Here is a 19186-nt window from a genome sequence, read left to right on the forward strand (position 1 = left end):
TTTTTTGTGAGTGATAATGAGGTATGTTTTTCTTTTTCACTTAGTAGTGGCTGGTCTGCCTGTCTTTTTGATGTCTTGCCAGTCATAGACCTGTATGAAATATTATTTGTGTAACGAAAACAAGTAATCTAAGGTAAAGCTAGGAGGACTATACTTATATCAATGGTTTATGTACATATAAGCATATATTATTGTATTTGAGTGATTTCAATTTTTTTAAAAATGCAAATGCAAATGCAAATGCAAATGCAAATAATAATAATAATACATTTTGCCAAGTAAGCCCATGACAGAGTCTCCTTAGGTCTGGTGAAATAACCTAAAAGCACAAAACAACAAATGCATACATAATAATAGCAATACCTAGTGAAGACATCAGGGCATGGGCAGGATCATATATTAGAGCAGTCATTGAGATAAAGTGGTTGGTTTTCAAGTGGAACAAGACACTTGTTTTTGCTAGTAACTTCCTTAATTCACAAACTACCTTTCGCAAGCATGAAAATGCAGAAATAGTTAAGTATAAACCACTAATGAAGTACTTTAAAACTGGAGAACAACATCAAGGGGCTTTCTTCAGTTTATAGGTAAAGCAAGGAACAATGGAGGAAATTCCCTAAGGAAAGGATAAATGCTAATTCATAGAAATAAAAAGTTAGTCAAAGGGATGAAATTTAACACTAGTTCCTAATTGTACATTTGTCAACTAATAGTACAGGAAAAAACTGTACTAAAAGCTGTCACGATTTAATCAGTAGTAGCTGAAGCTATTTAGACTAGAGGGACAGAGGCAGATGGGGAGAGGTTTGCTTTATGCTAAACATCCCTGGACTGTAGTTTCCATTCTAGTAATAACATGATGTCATGTTGAATTCTAGTTATCCACTGATATTCATTTGTGCAACTGAAGCACTGAACATGAATGTCCCCATGGCACATGTTTTTAAAAATAAGATAAAACCAAGTAGTGAAATAGGAACAAACAGAAATTCAAGGCAGTAAGAGCAACATCCCTTGTTAATCTCATTTCATGGGCATTCTTACCATTGGCCTGCTTCTTTTAGTGACTTTCTTTAGAAGTGTGATAGCTGAAGGAAAGAGCAAAGTGCTGAATCAACTGATCCTGGAGTTTTAATCATACCTTTATAGCAATTAATATTCAGACACGTCTCCATATAAACACAGGGAGTCACCTGCTGGAAACTTCATTATCTTTTTTTTCCCCTCTCTTTTTTTAAAGCTGACTACAGACACTTGTCCATGAAAACTCAACTCTCACACCAATAACACCTTCATAGAGCTTTGCCAAGCACCTTTACTTCTCTTATCAGTTGGATCACAGATTTCTTTCTCTTAAATATCAACCTAGCATCTGTTTGTATTCAGATTCAGCACTAATGCTCTGTTCTTACTTTCAAAGCCTTTCATGGCTTTGCCACCCACCTTCCTGGTCCCAACAGATTTATTGTCAAAGGGGTCAGACAAGACCCAACAGCTCTATCACCTCGGCTCTCTGCTAAGCTCCTGCTCCTTTGAATGATTGCATCCTGTCATGTTTGCAAGTGTCAGCAAAGCCTCCATGAAGATTTGTCTTACCTTCTCCACCATTGTTGTTGTTATCCACCCTTGAGTCGATCTCAACCCATGCCGACCCTGTAGATGAAACATCTCCAAGACTCCTTATGCTCCATTATGCTCAGGTCCTGCAAATTCACACCCATGACCTCCTTAATAGAGTCCATCCATCTAGCATGTGGCCTTCCTCTCTTTCTGCTTCCCTCTACCTTCCCTAGCATTATTTTTTTCCCCAGTGAGTCGTGTCTCCTTATGTTTTGGCCAAAGTATGACAGCTTCAACCTAGTCATCTTGGCTTCCAGAGAGATTTCTGGTTTGATCTACTCTAGGACCCATTTGTTAGATTTCCTGGCTGTCCATGGTAACCTCAGCACTCTTCTCCAGCACCACATCTCAAATGAATTTATTCTCTTCCTATCCACTTTCTTAACTCTCCAGTTCTCGCATCCACACATGGTAATAGAAAATACATTGGCTTGTATGATTCTAACTTTTATGCTCATTTGTATATCTTTACATTTTAGGATATTTTCTAGTTCTCTCATAGCTGCCCTCCCTATTCTTGGTCTTCTTATGATTTCTTCACTGTAGTCTCCATTCTGATCAATATTTGATCCCAGGTATGAAAATTCTTTTACTATTTCTATTTCCTCATGAGATAGATGAATTTTTAATAATAAAATTTCTACTATAGATTTATAGAAATGAGCTTTCTGGAGTCAAGGTTGTGTGTGTGTGAGAGAGAGAGAAAAAATGCTGAACAGGATTTGCAGTAAGATGTTTAGAGAACAAGTTGACCTTTGCAAACATTAAGGTGACTAGCTTGCTTTGAAAGCCAAAACAATTAGGAAGAACATCCTTGGAAGGGGGAAATAACACACAGAGTGATAGAGTGATGGAAGATTCCAAATGAGTCAAAAATGTTTTTTAATGTATTCATAATTCTGTGTCCTGATTGAATGAAAGTTTTTGTACATTTGCACTTTGAACCAACCAATAGAATACATTGTTAGGGACCTCATTGTTGGAATTACCTATATGAACACAGCCATTTTATTTGGTTCTGGGCCTCAGTTTTTGGAACTTTGAATTCCACTGGGGCCATTTTTCCTTTGCCGGCAACTGGAATAAACTTTGAATTCTCAGCACATTTTTCTGGGTCCTCTTGTCACCTTGCTTCGTCAGACCTGTGACCTAGTGAGAGAAAGTCTTGGTTCCTGAGATTTCTGTAACACTCATTGTCTAGGTTGAATTTCTGTAAATTTTCTGTGATTATTATTTTTGTTTTCTTTATGTTCAACAATAAGCCTGCCTTTGCAATTTCCTCCTTGATCATCCTTAGTAGTTGTTCCAAGTCTGTGATGTTTTCAGCTAGTAGTATGGTGTCATCTCCATATCTTAGATTGCTGATATTCCTTCCTCCTATTTTCACTCCTCCTTTTCCTGTGTCCATTCCTGCTTTTCGTATAATATGTTTTGCATTCAAATTGCACAGATAGGGTGGGAGGATGAAGTCTTGTCTGACTCCTTTGACAATTAGGAACAATTCTGTTTCTCCAGAAACAGGGAACACCCCAGAGGACAGGATCAAAATTCAAAATGACCTGAATTAACTGGAAAGCTGGGCCAAAGCTAACAAAATGATATTCAACACAGAAAAATGTAAGGTACTGCAATTAGGGCAGAAAAACGAAATGCATAGATATAGAATGGGGGACACCTGACTTAAGGAGACTACATGTGAAAGGGATCTAGGAGTCCAAGTAGACCACAAGTTGAATATGAGTCAACAGTGTGATGAGGCAGCTAAAAAGGCCAATGAAATTTTAGGCTGCATCAATAACAGTATAGTGTCTAGATTAAGGGAAGTAATAGTGCCAGTCTATTCACCTTTGGTCAGCCCCACCTGGAATACTGTGTCCAGTTCTGGGCACAATTCAAAAAGGATGTTAAGAAACTGAAGTGTGTCCAAAGGAGGGCGACTAAAATGGTGAAGGGTCTGGAAACCATGTCCTATGAGGAACGACTTAGGGAGCTGGAGATGTTTAGCCTAGAGAAGAGAAGGTGAAGAGATGATATGATAGTCCTGTTTAAATATATGAAGGGATGTAATATTGAGGAGGGAGCAAGCTTGTTTCCCGATGCTCCAGAGAACAGGACCTGGAACAATGGATGCAAGCTACAGGAAAGGAGATTCCACCTAAACATTAGGAGGAACTTCCTGACAGTAAGGGCTGTTCTACAGTGGAACACACTCCCTCAGTGTGAAGTGGAGTCTCCTTCTTGGAGGTCTGTAAACAGAGGCTGGATGGCCACCTGTCGGGGATGCTTTGATTGAGAGTTCCTGCATGGCAGGGGGGTTGGACTGGATGGCCCTTGAGGTCTCTTCCAACTCTATGATTCTATCATTTTATGATTCCATATTCTGTCCTGACAGTCACCTCCTGACCTGAGTAAAGATTCCTTGTTAGGACTATAAGATGTGTTGGCACTCCCATGTCTTTAAGGGCGTTCCATAGTCTTTCATGATCCATGCAGTTAAAGGCCTTGCTATAGTCTGTAAAGCACATGCTGATTTTCTTTTGAAATATTGTGGTGCACTCCATTAGCTACCATGTGTTTGCAATGTGGTCCCTAGTGCCTCTTCCTTTCCTGAATCCTGCTTGCACCTCTGGGAGTTCTGTCTCCATGTATGATTGGCGTCTATGTTGCAGAGGTTTGAGCATGATTTTGCTTGCATGAGAGATTAAAGCTATAGTCATATAGCTGCTGCAATCTTTTGTATCTCCTTTTTTGTGGGTGGGGATATATATTGATTGTTTCCAATCCCACCTCTGTTTTTAGAATATGAGGTTCATCTTCATATGATTCTTCGGTCGATATGTCCTTGATTTTGTTATCGCTTCTATATAGCTCTTCTGTGTACTGCATCAAGTGTCTTTTTACTCCTTCCAGATCTTGAATTACAGTCTGCCCTCGCCATACGCTGGGGATCCGTTCTGGACCCCCCCCCCCCGCGTAAGGCAAATTTCAGGTATGCTGGAGTCCTATTGGTTACAATAGCGGCGTGCTCCCATTGTGTCCCTTGCTGCTTGCCATCCACAGAAGCTTACATCCACATACGGCAGGGCGCGTATGCAGAGGGCATACTGTATGTTGTTTTTATTGTCATAAAATGTCCCAGCCTTTTCCCCCTTTTATCCTTTGGCATGCTGCTTTAGGTCCCACGGTATATAGCTTAAGAACAGTCTTCCCCAAGCTACCATACCTTAATTCCCTTCTCTAACTTGTAAACTGTGTTGCTGTCTAAGGAAGGGCTTGCCATCTGGTACTTTGTAAGGTAGCCTTCCACAGTCTAATAACCTCTAGATATGGGTGAATACAATTACCACTGTCCCCAACTACTATGGTGATGACATCCATGTGCTGGACATATGGGAGTTGTAGTCCAACACATCTGGGGCCACACCAAACTGCTGTGAACTGTTCTAAAGAGTAATGGTACTCTATGAAGGAGGAGTAATTTTGGGGCATATTTCAATCCATACAGACAGAATCAATTATAGTGTTAACTGATATATTTCAACAAATATGGAATACAAAATGGTGGCCAACATCCCCATTCACAAAAAAGGAGACTCAAAAGATTGCAGAAACTATAGGATCATAGCACTAATTTCCCAAGCAAGCAAACCTATGCTCAAAATTCTGTAAAACACACTCCAGTCATATATGAATAGAGAAATCCCAGAGGTACAAGCAGGGTTCAGGAAAGGAAGAGGCACTAGGGACTATATTGAAAACATATGAAGGCTAATGGAGCATACCAAGAAATTCCAGAAAAATCAGCATGTACTTTATAGATTCAGCAAAGCATTAGACTACATAGATCACAAAAAACTTAGGCTGGCTCTTAAGGACATGGGAGTGCTACTACATCTGATAGTCTTGTTGAGAAATCTGTACTTAGGACAAGAAGCTACTGTTAGAACCAAATATAGAGAAACAGAATGGTTCTCAATTGGCAAAGGGGTCAGGAAAGATTGCATACTATCACACCCTATTGTTCAACTTGTATGCAGAAAATATAATACAAAGAACAGGCTTAGACTTGGAAAAAGGAGGAGTGATGATAAAAGGAAGAAACATCAACAATCTGATATGCAAATGACATCATACTATTAGCAGAAAATATTACAGACTTGGAACAATTATTAAGGAAGGCCAAAGAAGAAAGAGCAAAGGCAGGCTTATGGCTGAATATCAAGAAAATAGAAACAATGACCATGGAGGATCTACATAAAATCAACCTAGACAATGAGGAAATTGAAACAGTTAAAAAGTTATTTTACTGTGGATCAAACATTGTACAGAATCAGACTTCACCCAAGAAATCAGAAGAGTACTGGGAATGGGAAGGACAACTATGAAGGAACTAGACAGGAGCCTAAAGTATAATGACATACAGTGGGCCCTTTGTATCCACTGGGGTTTGGTTTCAGGATCCCCATGAATAACAAAATCTGTGGATGCTCAAGTCCCATTAAATACAATGGCATAGTAAAATGGTGCCCCCTATATAAAATTGCAAAATTAAGATTTGCGGTTTGGAATTTATACATTTTTTCAATATTTTCAAGCAGTGGATGCTTGAATAAAAAATCCTTGGATATGGAGGGCTAACTGTACAACTGAGCACTAAAGTTAGAGTCATCCAGGCCATTGTATTCCCATCACCATGTACAGATGTGACAGTGAAGAAAGGTGATAAAAAGAAAATCAACTGATTACAGATGGGGTACTGGAGAAGAGTGCTAAAGATACTGTGGACAACCAAAAAGACAAACCAATGGGTCCTTGAATAGATCAAGCCTGAAATTTCCCTGGAAGCCAAGATGACCAAACTGATGAGCCACATCACAAGAGGAAATGGCTCATTAGAAAAGACAATAATGCTAGGAAAGATAGAAGAAATTGAGGAAGACTGCATTCCAGATGGATAGATTCAATTGGGAAGGTCACAGGCCTGAATTTGCAGGACCTGAGCTATGGAGAACAGAGGGGCTAGGACAGTGATGGCGAACCTATGGCACGCGTGCCAGAGGTGGCAGAGTCCTCTCTGTGGGCACATGTGCCATTGCCCCAGCACAGAGTTTGCCAGAGTTTGTTACTAGAAAGCCAAAGAGACACGGCATTTTGCAGTAAATAAGTGGGTTTTGGGTTGCAGTTTGGGCACTTGGCCTCTAAAAGTTTCACCATCACTGGGCTAGGAGATGCCTCATCCACAGGACCGCGAGTTACGGTCGACTTGATGGCAATTAAAAACAACAAACAACAAATATTCATTTTGCGCCAATATTATTTTTAAACAACAGAAATGTAAATTTGGTCATCAAAGCATCCCCTCACAGATCCAGCTCTTAATTTTAACTTCCCTGCTTCAATGCAAGGCAATTCTGGAAACCATCATTTTGTGAGACATTTAGTCTTCTCTGTCAGAGAACTCTGGTGCCACAATAAACTACAATTCCCAGGATTCCCTAGCATTGGGCCAAGGCAGTTAAAGTGGTCTCAAACTGGACTATTTCTGCAGTGTGTTTTGGACCTTTATCATCAGTTATCTTGGACAAGCAGCTTCTTCTTTTGAGAGTATCATCACTATTTGGGGCAATTCTAAATTTTTCTTTCAGGAATTTTATGTGGCTGCTTTATCCCCTATGCAAAACACTTTCACTTGGTGCTTGAATTTAACACTCTCACTTGGTGCTTGCTGTTTAACTTGGAAGGAGGGGCTGAATTCCAAAGCAACTCTCTGTGGTCACTGAAGGTATGCTGTGGATCGAGACCAGATAAAATCAAGCAACATTCCCCCAAAAGCAATAAAATAGGAATGTGTGTAACACTGTTTGTGCACATGCTCCAACATTACAGGCAAGTTCTTATAGAACAAACTAGTACTATCAGAATATTTACCAAGAAGGCTCATTAGCATCAAACTGATTCTAAACTGACTTATACTATGCCCTGGTGGTGCAGTGGTTAAATGTCTGTATTGCAGCCAGTCACTCACAAAACCAGCCAAGAGCTCAAGCTTGACTCAGGCTTGCATCCTTCCGGAGGTCGCTAAAAGGAGTACCCAGCTTGTTGGGGGCAATTAGCGTACAATTGTAAATTGCTTAGAGACTGCTTAGACAGTATGAAGCGGTATATAAATGAAGCTACTATTGCTATTGTTACTATTAGATCACCACACCTAACTTCTGTGACAAATTGTTGGCATTATCCAAGAGCTGATATGATTAGTGTTATATCATAAGCTTCAAAATTAACTTTAAACTATTAAAATGATACTAAATAAATCAACATATTTATGTATCACAACTTCTTGCTGCCTATGCAAAGGAGAGTTGATCTGAAAGTCCCTAAATACACATCCTTGTCCTTTTCAGAAGATTAATGCATTTGAAATACAGTTTGCAAATGTTCAGGTAAAAAGGTGCACCGTCAGTGAGCAGGTAAGGGGATGTGGGCGATGGGGGGGGGGGAGAGTGGCTTTGGTCCATAAAGACAATCTTGCTTTGGCCAGGATACCTATCTGGAAAATGGACCACATCGAATATATGTACCTTAGCTTAAAGATCAGGGAAAGTCTGGAGATTCTGTTGGTTTACCGTCCACCCTGTTGCTTAACAGACTCCCTAGATGAGCTGACACAACTGGTCTCAGAGCTGCTGTTGGAGTCACCTAGGCTTCTAGTCCTGGGCGGCCTCAACATCCCCCTCGAGGCCGGTTTAACAAATCTATCTGGTGCAGCTCGGGAATTCATGGTCACCATGACAAACATGGGCCTTTCCCAGATAGTCTTTGAGCCCACGCATTGCGCAGATCATACTCTCGATGTGATCTTCTGTACGGAACAGGCATATCTGTGGGTAGAGAAAGTTAATATCTCCGCTTTGTCATGGACGGATCACTTCCTGGTCAAGGTTGGGCTGAAGGCCACTATTCCCCCCGTTGGGGGTGGAGGATCTATTAAAATGGTCCGCCCTTGAAGGCTGATGGAACCCATTAGGTTCCAAGAGGCCCTTGGGGGTCTGATGGTTGGTAATGCCAGCAATTCTGTTGAAGCTCTGGTTAACAATGATCTTACCAGAGCTATAGATACTATCGCTCCCAAGTGTCCTTTCCAAACTGCCTCTAATCATAATTTGTTGTATACTCAAGATCCCCAAATTATGAAGTGGGCAGGACAATGGCTAGAGCGTCACTGGCAGAAATATCGACTCCTGTTTGATAAGATACGCCATAGCGTTTTCATTAAATCCTATGGAGTGGCAATAGATGCAGCTAAGAAGTCTTTTTATTCTGCAAGTATTGCGTCTGAGAAGTCTCATCCAGCAGAGCTGTTCAGGGTGGTAAGGGACTTGACTCAAGTGCCCCCCATCCTGAGCTCTTTATTAGAACCTACAAAAGTCTGCTGTGATGCTTTTAATAACTACTTTGCAGACAAAATCTCTCAGATAAGAGCTAATTTGGATGCTGGCCTTAAGACAGAGGCGACAAAAGAGGTATCCAGCGCCTCCGCCTATACTGTTATTTTGGATCAGTTTGAGTCAGTTAGTAGCGAGGATGTGGACAAGCTCCTTGGGAGTATGAAAAAGACGACTTGCTCTCTCGATCCTTGCCCGTCTTGGCTGGCCATCCAGGGGGGAGATACCATCAAGATGCTGCTAAAAAACATAATGCATCTTTCAGGGAAGGCTGCCTTCCATCTTGCCTCAAAGAGGCAGTGATTAAACCACTTCTAAAAAAGCCTTCCCTTGACCCCCTGAACTAGGTCACACTTCCCTTGAAGGATTCTGTTCTCAGCTTGGGGGTGCTCCTTGACTCGTCGCTTCACCTGATAGCTCAGGTGGATGCAATGGTCAGGAGCACTTGCTATCAGCTTCGGCTGATATGCCAGCTGCACCCCTTCCTAGAGCAGGGAGACCTTGAAACAGTAGTACATGCGCTGGTAACCTCTTGACTTGACTTCTGTAATGTGCTCTACATGGGACTACCATCGTGCCAAGTTTGGAAACTTCAATTGGTAAAAAATATGGCAGCCAGGCTGGTCATGGGCACATCCAGAACTACCCATATTACACCGGTTCTAAAATCTCTCCACTGGCTGCCTATCAGTTTCTGGGCAAGGTACAAGATGTTGGTTCTAACCTTTTAAGCCCTATATGGCTTGGGTCCTGACTGATTGCGGGAGCGCCTACTTCCATACAATCCACCCCAGACACTTCGGTCTTCTGGGAAGAATCTGCTACAACCTAAGAAGACCAGACTTTCAGCGGTGACCCAGAGGACCTTCTCATCAGCCGCTCCCAGGCTCTGGAATGACCTGCCGGACGAGATCCACCATGTTACCATGTTAAGACGGATCTCTTCTGGCAGGCCTTTCCAGAGTAGGTTAGATCCATTAGACTTGCCTCCCCCCTATAATGATACCTCTATTGTTCCGATATCAAAATTGATTGATACTATCCCCCCATCCCCATCCCTTGTGCTAATCTGCCCAAAATCTTTAGTGTATTCCTATTGGGCAGTTTTAAATGTGGATGTTTAATCTCTTTTTATGGGTTGATCACTGTTTTTATGACTGGGGGGAGGGTTGGGGTTTTGGTTTTTTTTTAAATTGTAATTTTTAATTGTTTGATGTTTTAATTATACTGTTGGAATCCGCTTTGATTCCTTTGGGGAAAAGCGGAATAATAATAATAATAATAATCTTTAATGATCTTAATGAAGATGTAAAAAACACAGTTACCTCTGAGATTATTATAAATTTGCATCCACAGAGTTCACTGAGATAAAGACACTGGTACCTCAGACATTTAAAATATTTATAATCCCCCCCCCCCAATCAAACTTTCAGAAGTGTGCTAATGCCTACCATATATACTCGTGTATTAAGTCAAAAATTTTTACAAAAAAGTGACCCCCCAAAAACCTGGGTCAACTTATACATGGTTGAAGAAGGTAGCTTCCCCAGTCTGGCTCTCTCCCAAAAGGACAGCCATGCTGGGGAGGAGGAAGGAAGGCAAATACTCACCCACCCCCAAACTTGGTCCCCAGTCTGGTTGCCCTTTGGAAGACAACCAGGGTGGGCAGGAGAAGGAAATGCAAGCACTCGCCCCTCAAGCCTCTCCCCAGCTCAGCTGTCTCCTGCTTTACTCATGACACCCACAAGTCATATCAAAATCCCTAATTTTGGCCCCCAAATGTGCCTTCAACTTATACTTGAGGTCTACTTATAGTCAAGCATATATGATAATATTAAATATCAAGGTGTATGAATACTATGTAATATCATTTTGAAGAGAAATACAAGGGGCCTTTGGTATTTGCGAGGCATCCGTTCTGGATTCCCCCACGGATGCCAATATCCGCGGATGCTCAAGTTCCATTGACCTCAATGGTGTTGTGACCTCATGGCCACACTGCCATTAGAGATAATGGAATTTTGCCCCCACAGCCACCTGAAATCTATTTTGCTGCTTTGCCATGGTGGGTGGCAGGAGGCGCTTCTTCTTCCTCCTCTGTCCGTCCCCTCTGGCTTGCCATACTTTAAGCCCAATTTCACGTTCGCTCCTCGCTGACAATCAAAGAGGGCTGGGGAGAGAGAAAGAGAAAGGGAGGGAAGGAGGGAGGTGATGGGAGTGACCCCGCCACCAGCACACACCTGCCTGCCTCAGCCATGCCTCAACTGAAGAGAAGGAGAAGGGGAAAAACGCCAGCCGTGTATGGAAGAAGGGCCCGGGAGCTAAAGCCCCATCACGGTATACCAAACCACCCTTTGTTCTTGCTGTTGTTGTTGGGTGCCTTCAAGTCCTTCCTCACTTTCGGCGACCCTAAGACAGTGAATCCATTGCGGGGTATTCTTGGCAAGGTTTGTTTAGAGGGGGGCTGCCATGGCCTTCCTCTGATCCTGGGAGAGTGTGACTTGCCCAAGATCTCACCTGCCCACTCCTCCTGCCCCTCCCCTCTCCCGTTGGCACTTCCGCCGCCACCCCTCCTTCCTCTGTCCTTGTTTTCCTCCTGCTTCCTACTCCTCTTCGCCACTGCCACTGCCTCTTCCTCCTCCTCTTCTGCCCCCGGCTTTCTGTCTGTGGATGCTGGAATCCGCGGATGGCAAGTCCACAGATATAGAGGGCCTACTATACCATGGAATATTTCACTGAGCATCAACCAATATTCTTTGTGCTTTATTTTGTACTCTAAAACAGATAACATAGGATTAAGGAAGATTATCTTCCAAACAAAATACAAAGAAAGAGGGCTCCTATAAAACAGACAAATATACCCTCAGTTCTCCTGTCCAGAGTTCTAATGAGAATTCTTGGAGCACTATTTGGGCTCCGACAGAGGGGTAGGGGGCATTTCAGGAACGAAGACATCTTTTCTCCATTCTTCCAAAACTTTCTCCTCTACATGGCACTAAGGAAATCAGATATAAGGCTGGCTTGCAGTCCCAAACCTAAACATTTCCTGAAGCAGAGCATGAAAAGGCTCCTGGATACCGTTTCCCTTCTTTCACTCCTGAAACATACCATAAACTTTAAAGTGAAGATATGGGAGCTTTAATCTCATTGGTCAGTATTTGAATTGGTCATAGTGTTTGTAGAAGTGCTGCAGTGGGCACAAGTTGGAGGCGGAGCACCACCTACAGCTCCTGATATAGTAGAGCGCCGCCCCCCATTTTTCTAAGGATTAAAAAAAAGCAAATTCTGTCTGGAGTAACTTTCCAGCACAAGAGAGTGTGGGAGGAGCAGGAGATAAAAATACCAGTGCTTCTGTGAGCAATGAATTTCAATATATTGGATTCAGGTCAGTAGATAAGAGCTACTGTCACTGATACAGAGGGTAAGCAAGGAGCAAAGCATGATTTGTCTTTTGCACTTTCCCCCCAAATTATGGGCTATCTAATGGCCTAAATGCTCTAAAGGCACCAATTCTTATCTGATCTTGCAAACTAAGCAGGGTCAGCTCTGGTTAGTACTTGGATGGGAGAATGCCAATACCAGGTGCTGTAGGCTATATTTCAGAGGAAGGAACTGGCAAAAACCCCTCTGAGAATTCCTTGCCTAAGGTAATCCTATAAGTCAACAGGTGACTTTGAAGTTCTCTCTCTCTATGTGCATGTGCACACACACAGAAGTTACATTTCCTTTGATTTTTTTGGCTCTTGCGGAAGAGGTCTCTTCTATCTTTTGTTTTTGTTGTTGACTTCATCTTTCTTTTTTCTTTTTTTTTTTTGCATTGATGATCATAATGCACCCAAGAGTTCTGGTCAACATTTTGATCCTATTTCTGCCACCTTTCGTTTTTCCTCTTTCTATATCTTTAACAGTTTGAGAAGTTCAAACAGTCATCCAGTCAGGCTTTCCATTCTTTGCGGCTACAAGTACAACGCTGTTGTGAGGTTTCAGCCAAATAAAGTATTTAAAATAAAGACAAAGATTTGGTTTTTCTTCCTTGCTTCAGCATTTTCCTCTGGATTTTAATCTAGGAGAACTGTGGTGTGCCACACAAACAGATATGCATCACAATAGATCTTTTAAAAGGTAGGGCAAGAAAACTAAAATGGATAAATTAATGCTATGCCATATGTAAGAAAAACTGATTTTTTCCTAAAGTATAGTGCTCTCACAGCCTTTATGCTGAGGTAATGGTTTATCAAAAAAGCAAATAAACTATATTATTACATTTACATTAGATGCAGTATTTTTAATGGAAGAAAATCAGAGAAGATTTTGAATACAATATTGTTGAGAAAACAAGGACAGTTGTGCAGGATCACAACAAAGACCCAGTTGGGGCCTAAGCAGATGGGCCCTGGTTCTAATGAAGGTCACTCTGTGGGCCGGTGCAGAAATGGGTGTGTATCAACATGCTTGGCCATTGCCACGTGATGGTCCCTTTGCCACCATGCTCTCCATATCTGCCAGTGCTGTCACTTCCATTCTGAAAGCTCCTGCCATGGCCCATAAGGGCAGGAATGGGGCGACTGGCTACACCCATGTGGTCAAGTGCCCCCTTTCAACATCAGAGGCTTTGGTGGGGGTCTTCAGGATGGACATGGCAGCCGCAGCAGGTAGCAGAGGTAGTGCTGGAACCAGGGGCAGTGCTGAACCGTCTGGTTTGCTGGCTTTCACCATGGGGTTGCCTGGAAACTCTGCAACAGACAGCTGTTTTCTTTAGACTGGCTTAAAACCCCTTTGGCTGGGAACAGTCCAGGACCACCAGACTGGCATCTGGATGGGTGATCTCAGACTGGAGGTAATAATCAGTACATCCAGACAGAACAATGCAAGGCTGGGAGGAACACAGGCCTTTGGGCTGTTTCCACACCAGCCAACCAGCTGTCTCTCTGGGAAGCTCACAATGAAAACTTCAGTGCAACAGCACCATTTGTGTTTTCTATATTCTCTACAGGCATACTACCCCTGAAACTGGAAGCTAGCATTGATAGCCTTACCTTACCTGGCATTCTTTACATTTGCTTTTAAGGTTATCTAAATTGATGGCCACCACTATACTGTCAAATAATAAATATCACTGTTTGAAAATATGCTGTGGGAAGAGGTGCTTACTTTTTTCTCCCCTGAATCTTCTACCATTCAACTTAACTGCATGACCTCATGTAGTACAGGGGGAAGAAAATCTCCCTATCTACAGTATTTTGTTCACGCCATATTTAATTCTATGCACTTCTGTCATGTCTTCCCTTATCCCCCCCCCCCCATTTTTGGTAATTTTAAAAAGCCTCAACAACCTCTGTAGGGAAGCTGTGGCAATATTGATCATTTTGGCTCTCTTTTAGTGTACTTTCTCCAGCTTGAAAGTATACCTTTTGACATGCAATAAGCAGAACCATAACCAAAATTGACAGTATGATTTGTTTAAAGGCATTATGATATTGACAGTCATTTCTGGACAAACTTACCATGAGGTAATGTTATGTTTGCACCATCAATAATTGCTTGTGCTAGTTCATGGTCATTGTTCTCAAATGCATGTGCTGCAGCCTTCAGGGCATCCCAGATTTCCTTGCGGCCTTCAAAAGCAGGTGCTGTGTCCCAAAATTCATCTCTTTTGCTGCGCAGCTGTCCGTCTGTCATTGGATAATCACTTTTCCATTTTGGTTTCTCCTTTTTCAGGGGCTGATTACGACCTAATGCAACTGTGGAAAAAGAAATGAGACATTGTAGGGAAGCAAACTTTCTTATTTCCTAGGCTGGCCTATTGAAGTCTGAATAAAAACTTTTCATAATTTTTTTGCCTGCAGCTCAGATTCCTGTTTTACACCCTACTTTTCATTCATTCCAGTTCTTTCAATAATATTGGATAATTCCAGAAGACCTCAAAAACAGTCTTGCAAATAGTTTCACAAGAATTACTTGGGTACAAATATCAGACAAACTGCTTTCTTTTAGTTGTATTAGTAATTTATGGCCTCAAAGGAGGAAAAACACTTTTATAAAGCTTCTTTAGTGCACCTGGTCATTTGTTTTTTGCACCTGCCCTTTATATTTCTCTAAACGTTATTTTCTTTCTTCATTTTTGTGGCATCTGTTAAAGTCTGATTCCATTATTCAGAGTAGAAATGGTTTTTGCTTCCCCTTGGCCCAGCAACAGAGTTAAAAGGTATATATTCAATGAGCATCTCTATTAATACAGAGGGTAAAACTGCATTTCAGTTTACTATTTCTTTCATTGCTAGAAATGACTGTGACAATAAACGGAACAGTTCATCATGAAAAACAGGAAGAAAAACATAAGGAAAAAATTTCCACTTATCCTTTTCTCTTCTACTTTTGGCCATTTAAATATTTAAAACTAGTATCTTAAAACAGACATGGAAGTCTTGAAAGAATAGATTTTGAAAATGACTACAGTAACTTATAGCACATATATTTTATGTATGAGAGATACTTAAAAATGATTTCATTTGAATTAGAGCCAAAAAAGATATCACAGAATGAAACAGCCTGTAGCTACACTGTGGTTAAAGATTGGCATTCTGAAATTGTGGGCTGAATCAGACCTCCTCTAAGATTTCAGACTCCTCAAAAGCCTTGCACTAATTTCATTCCACCCTGATCTCTGTGAGCCCAGTGAGATTTCTAAGGGAAACTAGTTGTGCCTGCCTCAAGGGAGTTTATGGGAGGAGATTAAAGCAACATGAGAAACAAAGAGAAGCTATTCTCCCGCTTTCATTTCTATCAACAGATTCCATTAAGCCATGGAAGTTAAGCACTGTAGAAGTCCATTTTTTTCTAATGCACTATGTACATTTGAAAAGAGCTGATAGTAAAGGAAAGAAGAAAAATGTGCATGCTGTTATATGCACACACTACAATTTTCATGCTTCTCTGTCTGTGGGGACATATATCCAAGTGGCATGTTCATACCTAAGAGTATAAGGAAGCATATTCACATGTGAATATGCACATACATTCTTTAATTCAATAAATTGTCAATTTAAAATTGGAAGGCAGCCAAAAGGCAAATGGGCCTCATCTTTGCATCAAACATACTAGGTTTTTATTTGTCTGTTTAATCTCTATAACAGGAATGGGGAAACTATAGCTCTTCAGATGCTATTGGATTCCAGGTCTCATTGGGTACAGCCACTATGCAGTGATGAAGGATTATGACAGTAATAGTTCATCGGTACTTGGATGGTCAGAGGTTCCCCACCTCTGGTCTACAATAACCGCTGTATACGAGCCCTCCATTTTCAAAAGTAGGAAACAAAGATCCAAAAAAAGTAAGAGGACAAGTACAAGATGCTCTTGTACAAACAGAATAGAGATGGAGGAAGAGCAAGACACCGGGAATTGAGGATTTCGTTAGGCCATTTTGATCTGTCTTTTAAAAAAATAAGTTGATTTTATATTTAATTTAACCTATGTTGCCTAGTGAACATTTAAAAGTGCATTCAGATTATATCAAGTCAATGGAGCAAGAACCATCTGCATGTAAATAGTGCTTGATTTGATCTGAGTAGAGCTGAGGTCTGAGGGGGTAGATAAAATAGACTAAAAATTGTTATACAGATGGGCCTTTTGTGACGCTCTCATCACGTGCTAGGGTTTACTGGAGGTGAAGTGCCCACATGCCCTGCAACCCTCACACGTGACGAGGGCGTAACAATGGTGGCACCCTGTATACATGGGTGCCGCCATTGTTATGTAAATGTCGCATGGCGTCTGCACAGTGCTTACGTACTGAATGTGCCAGTGGCGCACTCGCTACGCCACTGCAGCAGGGTAAAAATCCGCATTTTGTGGGTTCTTTTTCCTCTGCAGGGAAGTCGCACAGTTTGGCGGCTGCGGCTTCCCTGCAGAGAAAAAACAGGCGCCAGTAGGCCTCCCTTTTTGGAAGGTCTGTACCGTGCCAAAAAACTGAGAAGGAGAATTTTTCATTGGAAATCTAAACCAACCTCAGCCCCACCTCTGACCTGTAATGTTAATGATGGCCTACACTACCAGGCTGCTGTACTGTTCTCTTTCTCAGCACAGTCCTTCCAATTCCAATGAGGGTATAACAGTGAACAATACTGCATGGTGACTGTACAGACTCTCAGCTTAAAATTATAATGTGAGGATAAAAGCAACAGAAAAATACTGCATGGTTATTATACCCTCTCACCTTCTAACTATCCGCCAACTTGCATTAGGAGTCCCATGCTACTGGACAACAGTGCTACAGATCCCTAAGAGGCTGATTTGCAGGATCCTGTATGATCTACAATGCAGAGCTATTGCAAGCCATTTTCTTCCAACTTATGTCAGTGTGGTGTAGTAGTTTGAGTGTTGGACTATGACTCTAGGAAAGCAGGATTTGAATCCTGGCTCGGCCATGAAAACCCACTGGATGATGTCAGGCAAGTCACAGTCCCTCAGTCTCAGGGGATGGCAAATTCCCTCTGAAGAAACCTGCCATGAAAACCCTGTGTTAGGCTCACCTTAGGGTCCCCATAAGTCAGAAATAACTTAAATGCAAACCACATCACAGCTCCTTCCTACTAGCAATATGGACAATGGTATGGCTTTGTTTTTGAATTTGCATTACTATTTTTAAGAATTCCACCCTAAATAGGAACAGAGTAAGAAAAGTAAAAAAAAAGTTTTCTTGGGATGACGCATGAACCCACTGGCGCTCATCCCCAGCTACCGTCACATTAGAAAGTTGTCCCATGGGCAATTAGTAGTTTTGTCCTTAGAGACATTTATTTTCTCAGTGAAGACAAACAGCTTTTTCCTTTCCTCTATATACATGTCTCTCCCTCCTCACTTTCCAGACATTCCACTGGAATCCTCCTCCTACCTCTCTTTCAGATTTTTCCTCTCAGTTTCACAGTAGTCTGTGCGAATGAATCCTTATGAGCTTTTCATGTAGCTCAAAAAGCAGCATGCACAATAAGTAGGTGGACATGGAGAAGACTCTCAAAACAACTAATGAGGATTTATTGACACAAGACTGTTAAGAAAGAGATAATGTCTGTCCACTGAAATCTGGTAAGGGGAAATTATGATTTATTCAAAGCTACAAATAATAAATCAAAACTGATGATTCTGTGATATAAGGTTTTGCTGAGGGGGTCTTCTCTAGCCATCAACAGCAAGAAAAGATAGGTCCTGGTGATGAGGATTCATTGCTCAAAGGTATAGAGGGAACTGTGTACCAGCTAGACACGATGAATCAGGACACATGCTGTCTTCTTGGCACATGTACGTATCTACATCTTTCTTCTGATTCATTTGGGCACCAATGACACTCTAGATGACACCTCTGAGTAGATCATTTCTGACTATGAAGCCTTGGGCAGGAAAAGGAAAAGCTTTGAGGCACAAGTGGTATTCTTGCCAATTCTGAAAGGTAGAGAACCACACAGGCAAAGAAAGATATTGCAGGTGAATGATTGGCTATGCAGATAGTGTTGATGGGAGAAGTCTGGCTTCTAGGATCATTATCTTCATTTCCTAGACAAGGACTATTGGCTACAGATGGGCTACATCTCATGAAGACCAGGAATAATGTCTTTAGCAAAAGCACAGTGAATCTGAGCAAGAGGGGTTTTAAATAATTCCTTGGAGAAAATAAGGATGATAGCTTAAACATCTGTCCAAAAGCAAGTTCTAAACACAAGGATGTATGTTCTAGAGGAGAAGCTGAGTGAGCCACAGTAAAACTGACAATATATTTCATGCTGGTCAGGCCTCATCTGTAGTACTGTGTTTGGTTCTGGATGACTCATTTTCAGAAGGATACAGACAAGTTGGAGCAAATTCAGAGAAGGACCACAACAATAAGAGGTATGGAGAATAAAACATGAAGAGAGGTTGAAGAAGCTAAGTATGTTCAACTTGGTAAAGACTATGGGGTAACATGATTACATTCTTAAAACGCCTCAAGGAGTGTCACAAAGAGGAGGGTGCATTTTGTTCTCTGCTGCCTCAGAAGATAGAACTAGCTCTAATGGGTTTAAATTACAGGAGGGTAGATTGTGATCCAACATTAGAAAGAAGGTCTTGGCAGTGAAAACAGTTTGGCA

General features: G+C 41.6%; 1 protein-coding gene across 2 annotated transcripts in view; it reads right to left on the bottom strand.

Annotated features, from left to right (window-relative positions):
* UBTD2 (ubiquitin domain containing 2) overlaps positions 1 to 19186 on the bottom strand; it is a 105062-nt gene that overhangs the window by 13890 nt on the left and 71986 nt on the right. The window contains exon 2 of one of the 2 annotated variants that reach the window (XM_042452140.1): positions 14570 to 14806. In XM_042452140.1, the coding sequence (XP_042308074.1) occupies positions 14570 to 14806 (237 nt within the window). Of the gene's footprint in view, positions 1 to 14569; positions 14807 to 19186 lie in introns of those variants that run through there. The other variant, XM_042452139.1, reaches the window with a different exon arrangement.

This window comes from Sceloporus undulatus, chromosome 2 (assembly GCF_019175285.1).
Source record: "Sceloporus undulatus isolate JIND9_A2432 ecotype Alabama chromosome 2, SceUnd_v1.1, whole genome shotgun sequence".
NCBI classification, from domain to species: Eukaryota; Metazoa; Chordata; class Lepidosauria; order Squamata; family Phrynosomatidae; genus Sceloporus; species Sceloporus undulatus.